Source organism: Pseudoliparis swirei, chromosome 18, assembly GCF_029220125.1.
Source record: "Pseudoliparis swirei isolate HS2019 ecotype Mariana Trench chromosome 18, NWPU_hadal_v1, whole genome shotgun sequence".
In the NCBI taxonomy this organism is placed as follows: domain Eukaryota; kingdom Metazoa; phylum Chordata; class Actinopteri; order Perciformes; family Liparidae; genus Pseudoliparis; species Pseudoliparis swirei.
In genome coordinates, this window is record NC_079405.1 from 21225275 (window position 1) to 21237659 (window position 12385).

The window sequence follows — 12385 nt, forward strand, 5'->3', positions numbered from 1 at the left end:
GAGGCGCCAGGTGTATGACCGATACTGCAGCCAATTGAAACACAAGCCATAAGCAAAAATGGTAAATGGAAAGGTACTTGAACAGCACTCAAAGCTCTTTCACATTACATGTCATCATTCACACTCTGATAGCAGAGGGCAAAGGGGTCACCTGCCCATCAGGAGTAACTAACACACACACACACACAGCTTTGGGAGCAGTTTGGTGGGTTAAGTGTCTTGCCCAAGGACACATCGGCATGGCTAGCGGAGCCGGGGATCGAACCACCAGTCTTCTGAGCCAGAGTCTTTCACTGTGATGATTGTGGCCAAAGTATGGTAATCAATAGGGTTAGTAATAATGTGAACAGCAGCACTTAGCTGTTCTAAGTTTGGAAATACCTGAATGGTTAGTCTGGATTTTTAAAGTGGGGTTTCACATTGACAAAGTTAATGATAATATTAGTGATTTTGTCAATGGAGTCTGGGGGCTAGTTCCCCATCGGAAAGGACAGCCACATGCGTACCGCGACCTAAAAGGTAATGTTTGGAACTTAATACATGAGGAGAACCACTGGGGAGCTTCAAATGATTTTTAAAGAAGCAAATAAGAATGGAGCCGACCTTTATTTGTCAAGTTCCTCCACACTTGTCTTCATATTGGGTTTCATTCGGCTGTAACTGCCTGCGGTGGTGGCCTTGCAGATGTTTTGTGACCGGTTCAGTGATTGCTGCGGCTCTTGTTTCCATGTGGGCGATATTGTAGCCGAGCTTCTTGAGGAGCATTTCCTTCTCAGCTTGTAAATACACTTGGTGGTCCGATAGGACGCAGCACTGGCCGGCATTCGGTTCTTGCAAAGTCGCCCATTTACTTTTGAATGCGTCATTCAAAATAAAAGCTAAAACACTCAACGACGGTTCACTTTTTTATTCATATTTTGACTTGTTTTTGCGTGTACACGTGTGTTCCTCAGCTTTGCTCAACCGTCGATGTTTTAAATGTGCAGCAGATAAAACTCCAGATGGCAGTGTGCGTTTGTTCAGCTAAAGCTCGATGATGAGCTTCCCTTCATCGTCGCTGCTGCTGGTGTCCTCTGTGTGGTTCTGGCAGCTTTGCACGGGCCTCTCCCCACTGGACAGACACTCGGCCGGCTGGAAGCCATTGAGCTGGCCGGACAAGAAAAAAGACTGGTACTTGTTGTCTTCATTTGGTGCCCCGTCCTTTGTGTCGTTATAATCAAAAGGTTCTGGGAATGTAAAAGGCTCTGATGGAGGCGCAGTGTTATTATCCAGCACATTCTTGTTCAAGCCAGTCCACCCAGCAGCAGCTCTACTGACTTGAGCAGAAAGAGAATCAGGCGAGACACTTGGGCTCCTGTCACTGTCCATTGTCAACTTAGCATCTGTATGTCCTTGCTGAACATGAGTGATGCTGCTCTGTGTTCTGTCCCGGTGTGGAAATGCTTGATTCTGCAGAGGGCCGGACTTACTCTGCGAGAAAGCATTTTGTGTGTCTGCTAATTGGGCGTTGATACGCCGACTCACACTAGAGTCGCATGAGACCTGTTGGTGATGGATGCTGCTGCTTTCCCAGTGTTGTTGCGCGAAACCGAAGTTGTTCATATCCAACGGGAGCTGTGGAGAATTGAAAATGTCACTCTGACCGCCGCTGGCAGGCGAATTGAGGTTGTTCGGAGTTCTCTGAGGGCTCCGTGGAGGGCATTCAGACATTCCTGAGTGCGTCTGAGAAAGATGCTGAAGATGATGCTCAGATTGCCAAGAGTGTTTCAAGAGATCCTCCTTGATCACTGTGTCTTCTTCCTGTTCATAAGACAAGAATTTTACCAGCAAACCACAATAATAATACAGTCATTGTCCCCCCAACCACCCCGCTGAACCCTTCGCATTAGCTTCCTGCATTGCTCAAATACCACGAAGCTTAACGTGTCCAGCGAGTTATCAATGATGATAAAAAGCCGTCACAGAGGTGATGTGGGGACACAGTATATAACGTGATGGTGTTTTAATGACTGGGGGTTTGTACATGGGAATTCTTGAGCAATTATTGTAGAAATCTTTGTATGTTACCAGAACATTTTGTATTTGTAATAATTGAACTATTTCATAACTATGTGGCCCACTAGATGGCAATCTAAGGACCAACTGCTCTATTATCTCAGGTCCAAAATGGTGTACATTTTAAAGTTACATTTTAAAATGTCAAGACGGGTCCAGAGGGGTTGGTGCCTGGAGAATTGAGGACAGTACGTCCTGGTTGATAGTCACACCAGGAACAGTGGGTCCAGTCCCTTCCTGCTGGGACAGAGGACACAGCGGCCGCTTATGCTGAATCTACAACTGAATCATCAACATGAATCTACAAACTGACGGAAGTTGAGCTGGTCTAAAAAAAAAATCCATTAGCTGGTTACTCAAAATAACTTGACACTTTAACTATGCCGTGAATCCAGGCGGCAACCTCCGGTCCTGAAAAGTGATGCCGATGCTAAAGTGTCTTATACTTACTGTACATTTTCTCTAATGTCCATCAGGAGACAACTCATGTGTTTGCAAAAAATAATTTAGATTGTATAGAAGTCTATGAGAGAATGACTTCTCACTTGATTTATTCCCTAAGTAAACATTGTACACAGGAGTTTATGGTTTCAATCACTGTTTAAGTCTTCTCTAAATACAGCATGATGTTTAGTAAATTATGGTCCATTTAGAGTCAAATAGAACTTCACAGCTTCTGTCCAGTGCTTGGGATGTAATGAATAGGCAGGGGGCCGCTAGTGAGGATTCAAACTGTCGGTCTGGCTAACAAAATGCCGTGAGTGTGTGTCTTTTTACATACATCATGTACTTTTGCTCTTCCGTGAGCCTGCTTCTCCATGTGTGTGTTTATCTCTCCACTATTCCAGCGCCTGTGTGGCTGCCTATGTAACTGCTGTCAGCTGTCTACATTTTCTTTTGTTATAATGGCTGTTTTTTTATCATGAGCTCATAAAGCCTTGTGATTTATACCTAATTGTCCACTGCCTGTGGTTTCCTGTTATATTTCGGTTCCGCATATTTGTTCTGTTATGTAAATCTTTTCTTTTTCTCAAACTTTAATCTTCTCTGTTTAAACCCTTGGGGACCGTATATTAATTGTACTGTAACGATTTCATGAGGAAATGGCTCTCTTTTCTCTTGGGCAAGAAAACAACCAAAACAACAATTTAGTAACAAGCCCATTACGCCTGAAACCTCCTCGTCCTAATCTGTCTGCCTGTGAGGGGATTTGTGGAAAGTCTTAGGAGTTAAAAAATAATTAAAACAATAAAATGGAGAGGATTGGACATAATCCTATATGTTGAGACGTTCCTGTGCAATTTAATTTGTTTCGCATGTGTGTAGTTATGTGTGTGTATATACATATGTGAGAGGGTTGGTGTGTGCGTTACCAGCAGTGAGGATCTGAGACGACATGTTTGTATATGGGCTGTACATTTGTTTTTTGTGGCTCCAGTGAGCATTGAATGGATTCATTTGATCTCACCTCTGGCATCTCTGGTAAACATGTGTATGTGCAGGTGGACTCGGCCTGGTCCCGCCGCCCGGACAACCAGTAGGCCTTGAATCCTCCGTTCTCATCCTCCCCCTCCACGTGTTGCCGGTTTGCCCTCCTGGCCTCTTGACTCTGCTTGGGCCTCCCTTCTGTGACATCTGGCCGCCCTGGGGTCGCTGGGGTCCCTATCCATCCCAGTGTCTGCGGCTCCTTCTGGGCAACACATCCCTCCGTAATTCCTTGGGAAAGAAAAAAAATAGAGGGATGTCTCTCTTTAGGAAAAACAAATGTGCTCTTTTCTTTTTCTCAGACTCTGTGCCAGAAATCTCGACTTCAGTATCACTTACATCCCCCAAACAATCCAGTTGGCCATCTATATTCTGAAGGTTTGTTGATATATCATTCATAGCCAGATTTATACAACATTGTGTTCCAAAAACATGTCAATAAAATGAAAACTGGCTTTATCCTACGTTCAGATTCATGTTTTGGACATTTATGGAAATTGGGGCATATTTTACAAGAGAATGTCTCATTGTGAGTGGCAGCCTCTGTTTTCTGTGCTTCCACAATGACTTTTTAACTTTGTTATTCTCTATAATCTTCTTTAATTTAAAGAGGGGATCGATTTACATCGTCAAATTCTGCAGGACAACGCAGTTCTCTGAGAGCCTCAGGGCAGCCCACATGTCACAGTAACAAGGGCAGAAATGAACCAAACTAAAGTCACGTGACAGTTGTGCCCAGGATTTCCCTCTGCAAACGGAAAGCTGTTCTTTGATATTTTGTCTCCAATTTAAATTCCTAATGGTGCATTTCACTCCCGGGTTAAGATGAGGCCTCCACTCTGCAAAACCACTGATCACATGCTGCCACCTTGTGGGTGAAACTGGTTCCTGACTTGACATGCACTCAGATTAAATATTATGCAATTCCAGTGCGGTCTGCGCATAAGTATTAGATCAGACCCATTGTTGTTTTTTAGTTTCTGTACTGCAGAAAAAACAAAACAAGGAGGCCTCAAAAAATGCTCTCTAAGCTCTTTAAGCTTATGAGGCTGTTCACATCCACACCAGATGAGCAGTATTTGTGATTCACCTGAATGTGTTGAACTAAGTATTATGAAACTGTTTTTGGTTTTGCTGATCTTTAGACGATTTACAATTACTTTAGGCCATGGAAATAAAATAAGCTCCGGTCTGATGAGAGCCCCACCACAACCTCTGTAAATTGTATCCTTTCACTCTTTCTCTCAAAAAGACAAAACTGAACTCTCAAATAAACAAGTACTGTAGGAATATGCATCATGTCAACACACATAAACATTATACTCCATTCTCTGAAGTGATTATCCTGGCGCGGGGCGCTGGAACCGATCCCAGCTGACATTGGGCCAACAGGGTTCAACCCTGGACTAGTTGGCAGTCTATCGCTGTAAAAATATATAGAGACCAGACAATGGGTCACGCTCACACCAAGAGGCAATTTATTTGAAGTCCAATTAACCTAGGCTACATTTCTTTGAACGATGGGAGGAAGCCAGAGAACCCGGAGAACCCCGCTGACACAGGAGAACAAGCAAACTCCAGACAGAAGGACTGTCCAGACCAGGAACCGAACCCCGGGCCCCTCTTGCTGGGAGGTGACAGTGCTATCCACTACACCACCGTGCAGTCCTCACTATAAACATAATGAAGATATTAAAACTTGTCATACAATATTTCTTAATTACAGCAGACGTCTTTAAAACTATAGTTTGGTAATCTTGAGCAAGTTATCCAACCTAAAAACTCAGTGGTCAACTCTTTTCCAATGAAAGAAGCTAACAGCACTCGCTCCAAAAGTTGTTAAATCCAGCCAGCAAGTCAACAACGTTGATAGCCCATCTCTTCAGGCCTCAGAGGCAAAGAATCAACATGGCCACTGATAGTAGCCTACTCACAGCTGTCAAGCTACCAGCTTGTAGAAGAGTCCTGCGATGACATGGTTGCAGGTATGGCTAGACCCAAATTAAATGAGTGGATGGGCCTTAGGCCTGCAAAAGCCACAGAAACCAGATTTAGTTATCTCCTTTTTTTATTAATTAAAAACATATTTGTATTATTCCCGAGACAGCGATGTCGTATATGTACAGATTGTAAGACCCTCTGAGATTTGTGATTTGTAATGCTGGGCTATGCAAAATAAACAGAATTTAATTAATTGATTGCCGTAAGGATGTAAAGACACAAGTTTGCGTATTTGAAGAAGATTGCCACCCTTGCTATGAAGATCAATATTACCACACACCATGGACAGCGAACGTGCACAGAGTTTAAAGTGCCCTTGGGGGCCTGTAGACCTGGCTTATTGCCTTCAGTCTGGTGTTCAGCAGTGGAACAAAGTCACCAAATTTATTAATGAAACTGTCGGTTTCCAGGTCTATGTTTAGGATTATATTTCTACAATGTCGCAAAATCTATGTGTGAATGTGGATGTGAACACTATCAGACAACCTTTAAAGTCAGCTATTTACCTTCATACTAAGTGTCTTATTTCATGAACAAGCACAAATGTGCTACATTTTGACATTCAAAGCATTGGTAAAGCAGGAATATGGATATCCTCTGAATTTCGTAATGAGCACCTTCAAATTCCTGTCCAACACAATGACAAATGCACGCATTGCACTATATATCAATCACATTAGATGCAATATGAATACAATTTAAATAGTCATATATACCTGCAGTAGGGCTCTGAATATGTGTAGACACAGCTGGGGTGTCTTTGGGTCTCTCTACCTGGATGTTAGAAGACACTGACGTAAACGGAGCCAGTTGTTTTTCCGAAGGGGTTGAGCTGATTACGTCCTCAGTCCTATCCTGTGTAGGGGCAGAATCATCTGAAGGTCCCGCCCTGTCACATCCCATGTTTGCATGTTTAGATGAATCCGGAGTCTCTGATAATGCTTCCAACCGATCACTGCAGCAGATGGATGAGTGTGTGTCCAACTTTCTGGAAGAATAGCATTTATTTATGGGAAACGAAGACACTGACCCAGGAGGTTCATATCCAGCACCGGAGGCCGGAACAAGCCTAACCGGCAGAGGGGGGTTCGTTTCCCCACCTTTGGATCTGCTGTTTTTGCATGCAGGCGTTTTGCCCATGTCGCTCATCGTCCCTACACTACATGGAGCTGCTTGATTTTTAAGTTTGCTTTCTTCGGCCAGTCTTTCGCTATTAATCTGATTCACAGCGCTGGGAGAGAGAGGGGTCTCGCTAAGTTTGTGTTCGCCAGAGGGAGTTTGAGGGATCAGTTCACCTTGGCTGACCCTTCTGTTTGGCAAACGTTGCTCCTCCTGCTCAGACGTTTGGCTCCTTCCTGACGCTACACCTTGGAGCGAAGCAGCAGTTGACTTCACATCGCCCATACAGCTCTGAGTCACAGTGACCATGTTGACATGACTGTGTGTGTGTGGGTGTAGTGGCGAGCCTGTGGATACAGCTGATACTGTAACCTGAGTGGAATCCCTGAGTTCGGTCAGGTGGAGATTTGGCTCTGCTGTCCCAAATTGTACAGACAGCGGAGGTTTTATTCTCATTGTGTCAAGTGTGAGTGGAGACTCCCTTTGGTCCAACTCCTGTTGATGTCCTGGCTGTTGGCGGCTCCTTCCATCATGACCACTTCCCATTGCAACAGAGTTTTGAGCTGCGTTCCGGATCACTTCCACGTCACGCGTCTGCGAGACGTCGCTACCTGCGTGCCTCTCGATCTGGGGTTCAATGAGAGCCAGCTGCTCGTCAGATATGATCTGGAAGCAGATCTGGAGGTCTGCTGTGTGAATGTGAAACACGTTCTGAGCATTCGGCTGCATCTGATCAAATGGTACAATGTGACACGGTACAACTGAGGTGGCGTATGCGCTGTTTAAAAGGTCTGACGCTGGCGAGAGTTGTGTGTGTGACAGAGGGGGGGTAGGGTCAGGTTGACCTTGTGCTAAAGCCGTAGTGACGGCAGCAGCTGACGTACTGTTTGCTGTGGTTGTGGTAGATGTAGCAGGGAAGTGAGAACCCGTGGGTGCAACGGGTCCGGGTGACTGCAGCGCCGCTGAGCCAGCTGCAGATGCGGTGGCGTGTATTGAATTGGTGCATAATCCTGCTTGATCATTTTGCAGGCAGGTTGTGGTTATTGTGGTTCCTGGAAATTGCCTGTGCATGACTGCACAACAAGAAGTCGCGTTTGGATTCAGTTGTGGCGTTTCAGGCCAACAAAGGGTCGTGGCTGTGCAAGGCGTGGGGAGCTGGTCTTGTGTGGAACTGAAAGCATTCGTTGACGCTGAGCTGGCGGCACCGTCGCATTTCTTTTCCGAAGTTTTGACGACAGGTGAGGTTATCTCTGTGCGAGGAGATGACAGAGCAGGGGTGATGGTGGGGCCACCAGTTCCTGCCGGTTTATCCACAACATGCGGTGAAGTACTTGACTCGGGTTCAGCGGCATTCGGTAACTTGAGCTGGTACTTGGGCAGGAAGCTGGCCTCGGCAGGGGAGGGTGTGGACGTGGCTGGCGAGCAGCTGACGGACGGTGTATGTGCATTGATTTTGCATGTTGGGAAGAGAGTTGCTGGGAGCTGAGTATGTTTCAGATTTGTCTGAAGGTTGATGTAACTGAGATTTGTATCCTGCTGAGGCACACTGCCAGTGACAGAGGTTCGGGGATGAGTCGGTGTGTGTGGGTCGGTTTCCATCCCGAGAGGAAAAATTAGTTTCTCGTCAGTTTTCTGTTTCTTCCTGCCTGAGGGAACATGAGCTTCAAACAGCTGCAAGGTGGAGTCAATATACTTTTCTCCATCAAGCCTTCTCCCTGCTTCTGCTCTGCTGATGCTGCCTGTTTGGTTTCTCCGAAGTGGAGACCTGACAGAGCTGCATGGTGTGTGAATATGGTCAGCTTTGGTATTCAAATCCACCCCAGAGACGAGGGGAAGTCTGGCAGGAGTGCAGCCTGCTTGGCACGCCGTTGCACTGCTGCTTGGGAAGTTCATTGTTGTTGCCGTCTCCTTCGGAACTGCTGACGGCCTTTTCGACAGGCCCTGAAAGACCTCGTGCTCTGGGTTTCCTGGACATTTTCTGCCTTTGCGAACACCGTCATCGCCGCCCTTTTCGGTGTTGTAGAGCTTCTTAAATGTCCCTCCCCCGTACATGTACCACTTGTTGAAGGCAAACTTTGGGGCTTTTTTCCTTCGGATCTTTCTGTTGCTTGGCTCTCCACAAATGTCACCACCATCCCCATCGCAGCTGAGGCTGCTGGCGCACGCCTCCACCACAGATGAATTTGCGAAGAGACCGTCTGTTGCGTGGTTGCCGTCGACGGCTGATTGTCGGACCAATGGCCGGTGGGTGGATGAATGCCTCATTGCAAAACCTGTTGGATTGATCTGGCCAGAGCTTCCTCTCCGGCCAAGTGTTACACAATCGCTCTGAAAGGAAGGGGTTGGGCTGCTCCTCTCTGGCTGCAGGAGGGTAACGCTAAAAGGAAGGGAGCTGCTGCGGGTTAGGGGGGCATGCTCCATGGTGTTGGATCGCTGAGTGGGCACAGAGCTGTTGAAGTTAAGGTTCCTGCTTCTTTGTAACCCAATAGTTGGAGGCTTACTGATCCTCATATCAAAGTGAAAGGAGTCCTTGTACGTGTACGGCAGTGAGAGGTCAATGCTACCCTGCTTTGACAGAACTGTCTTCCGCGGCCTGACGTGCTCGAGCTGTTTGTCCTCCACAACAGCTGTATTCTCCGAAATCAGCTTAGTTATGCGTTCCTCCAGCTTCTTCTGCTCCTGCTGCCTCGCAGTGCCTTTAGGTTCCTGTCCACCTTGGCCTGGTCCAGAAGTCATTTGTGCGCTGGCGGTTTCTTCAAGATGCTCCTTGGTGGATTCGTTGAAGGAGTCCGTACTTTGATCAGGTAAAAGGCTGCCGGGGCTCGGGTAGTGGTCACTGCTCTCACTGAAGCCTGAGTCTGTGCTCTCATGGCTCTGCGATTTCCCTTCGGAGCTCTCCCACTGCTTGGAGAACAGAGTGGCTTCTTGCCTCTGAATAGGAAGATGTCGATTGGCGGTAGCCGATGTTTTTTCATTTTCCATCCTCTGTTTTACAACTTCCTTCACTTCAGTCTTCTGACCGGTAATAGTCAATGCATTCTGCTCCCTCAGAAAACCTTGTGTCTTTACAGAATAGACCTTTGCACTGCTGGCTAGACAGGTGGTCTCATTTGCAGATGGTGTGGCTTCCTTGTCCAGGCTGCCCGACTCCTCGCTGCGCTCATCCAGAGACAAACTGGAGGTCTCTCTGGAGCCGGACATGCTGTCCAGGCTGCTCAGCTCTGATTCAAATGAGAGGCGGGCGTGAGCCTGCGTACGCTTGTGTTTGTAGAGGTTGCTCTGAGTCTTGAAAGAAACTCCACAAGTGATGCAGGGGTAAGGCCGCTCCCCGGTGTGGCAGCGGAGATGCTTCTCCAGCACGCTGGGCTTCAAGCAGTCCCGTCCGCAGTGAGGACACACGTGCTTTCCTGCAGACTTGGGTCTGGCTGCAGGAATGGCAGCTGCCAGACTCAGTCCTGGCTGAGACTGCAATCCACTAGCAATATGGAATGTCAAGAAGGGGAGAGTTTCCTTGGAGTAAAGCGCCGGCATGGCCAGATGGAGTGTGGCTGGCTCCCGGGAGGCCGCTGGAGACTGGAGGGGGTAAGGCTGCGCGGGCAGAGCTGGCACCGTGTGGATGTACACAGCCGTCAGCGGGGCCTGGTAGTCCATCCTTTTCTCTGTCTGCGCTGCGACGGAGCTGATGTGCACTGAATCATTCGCCAATCCCGGTTTGCCAGTCTCCATGGTAACCCTGCTGCTGTCGTGATGTACCAGTGCCAGGGTCTCTAATTACCTGTAAGACAAGAACAGTTTGCATTGGACCTCTGCTTTCCCTCAGATCAAACAGAGCTGATCCATCTATTCTGAGCGGGGATGTTTTACAGGTCTTGCTCTTAACCCGGTGGAACCGAAAAAATGGAGCGTAAACACATCCACTGAAGCTGCACATGGTGACAGATATGCAGTCGCCTTGGGGACAGATGGCTACTTGATCCAGTCTGCATGTATTGCGTGTTGATAAAAACCAGGGAGATATGATTCTCGAGCACCAAAATAAAACATATATCTGAAAAGCCTCTTCAGAGAGAAGCAATGGATCTCTAAGTGGTGGAGGAATACAAAACTGAAGATATATTGCAGGCAGTAAAAATACACACACGGTTGGAATGATGTAGGAGAGTGACTCACATCAGAGAATGAGAGCAGATGTATTCATATCAGAGGCTTTTATCTCCCTGAATGAAATGTGTCTGCTGACATTACCGGTTGCCTCTGTCACTAAGCTGCGGCAATTAAATGGCACACCCTCGATGTTCACAGAAGCATTTTGGCGGTTTTGTCTCCTATCAGAATGTCACATTTGTGCAGTAATGCAATTGGGGTGTAAAGAAGCTGCCTATGTGAAAAGTGGAAACAGACTGTAATAGTTCAAGCACATTTCATTTCCTGTTGCTGTGATGCAGCTCCTCCATGTATGTTCTACGTGTTTTAACAGAATTAACACACAGAGGATCAGTTGGCATGGAGCACATGCTTTTGCTAGTTGTACAGCACGAGCACAAGATGCTTAGTTGTTGCTGTGAGCTGAGGAAAAGTTTGTCTCTGTTCATGTTTGAATAAAAAACGAGGAGCTATGTGAATTGTATTTCTCAATAATTATGAACTAAGCATCTACTCTCTTACTGTAATGGGCTTTCACTTCCTCTCAGGTGTGTTGTTAGGTCATATTCTCACATATGCCGCAACTCCATCAAGACATACGACTGTAGTGTGGACCTTTGAGTTAAGGATGCACCGATCTGACATTATTTGTCCCGATGGCGATGCCTGAGCATTGGGTATCGGCTAATACCGAGTATCGATTCGATTCCTGTGTGTATTTTGGAAGCTGTATCGCTTTAACAAAATAAAATGTAACAAATAAGTATCTATACATAAAGTTACTTCTTGTTTTGTATTATAAAAATGATAAACCGCACCAGCAACTTCAACAGAAACTTCTAAAATTAACAGGAAAAACAAATCGAGTGCAAACCTTTTTAATGCAGCACCAAATTGGTCAAAACTTAAAGAGCGACTTATACTGTATATAATGATAATACAAATGGGTGGCATACAAATATAAACATGGGGAAGACAAGAGGATGTTTGATGAGAGGAACTTGTTATTGCCATCCCATGAGTGTAGGTAAGAACAACAGAACATGGAACTAGAACATTCCCAAAGTCAGCAGCAACAGAAAACTGTCTGACACCATGCTACAAAAGTCACTTACCTTTCCTACTACGCATTTCACTCAGCAATAATCGTCCGGCTGAGAAAACCTCCTCCACTTAACGGGGCCCCGTCCTCGGTGCATGTTTCAATCTGTTCTTTCATCCGGGCAAGTGTGTTCCTCCCAAATCATCTTACAGCTCTTCCACGAGAACTGTTTCTTGTTGAGGAAGCAGAAGAAATGCAAATGTGAGAGAAGATGCACTATGAAAGTAGAGGGAGGGAGAAGGGCTGGCTGGGTGGGTGAGTGGGTGTGTAGCTGTCAAACAAAGACTTCCGGAGGACAAGTTGAAAACATGGATTACACAGAGTGATCAGGCCAGAGTGGAAGGATTTAAGGCAAATACAGAGTGATAGTGCAGAAGTGAAAGCAACTGCATGGAAGAGGAAGTGCAGTGACGGAGGCGAGCTTACCTTCAGCACTCACGCTTGCTGACTGAATGACTTTACCATCAACAGTTGGAGGCT

The 12385-nt window shown here is 46.4% G+C and overlaps 1 protein-coding gene across 6 annotated transcripts; it reads right to left on the minus strand.

Moving 5' to 3' along the window:
* Positions 1 to 587: 587 nt before the first annotated feature.
* znf831 (zinc finger protein 831) lies at positions 588 to 11982 on the minus strand. 6 transcript variants are annotated; one of them, XM_056438581.1, is made up of 4 exons: positions 11919 to 11982; positions 6258 to 10435; positions 3524 to 3771; positions 588 to 1800 (listed from the first exon to the last, which is right to left on the minus strand). In XM_056438581.1, exons 2-4 carry the CDS (start codon positions 10384 to 10386, stop codon positions 1024 to 1026), a joined length of 5154 nt encoding a protein of 1717 aa, XP_056294556.1. In that variant the 5' UTR covers positions 10387 to 10435; positions 11919 to 11982; the 3' UTR covers positions 588 to 1023. The 6 variants fall into 6 exon arrangements, with proteins under 6 accessions (XP_056294556.1, XP_056294557.1, XP_056294555.1 ...); XM_056438582.1 differs by lacking the exon at positions 11919 to 11982 and having other exon boundaries at positions 6258 to 6430; positions 6572 to 10580; XM_056438584.1 differs by lacking the exon at positions 11919 to 11982 and adding an exon at positions 2189 to 2292 and having other exon boundaries at positions 1722 to 1800; positions 6258 to 10580.
* Positions 11983 to 12385: the final 403 nt, after the last annotated feature.

Excerpts from the sequence above, each read along its gene's own strand:
- znf831 (XM_056438581.1), bottom strand. The coding sequence starts at position 10,386 with ATGGAGACTGGCAAACCGGGATTGGCGAATGATTCAGTGCACATCAGC. Across the intron at positions 3,772-6,257 it reads TATTCAGAGCCCTACTGCAG|GAATTACGGAGGGATGTGTT; the intron begins GTATATATGACT and ends TTCTTTCCCAAG. Across the intron at positions 1,801-3,523 it reads GTTTACCAGAGATGCCAGAG|GAAGAAGACACAGTGATCAA; the intron begins GTGAGATCAAAT and ends TCTTATGAACAG.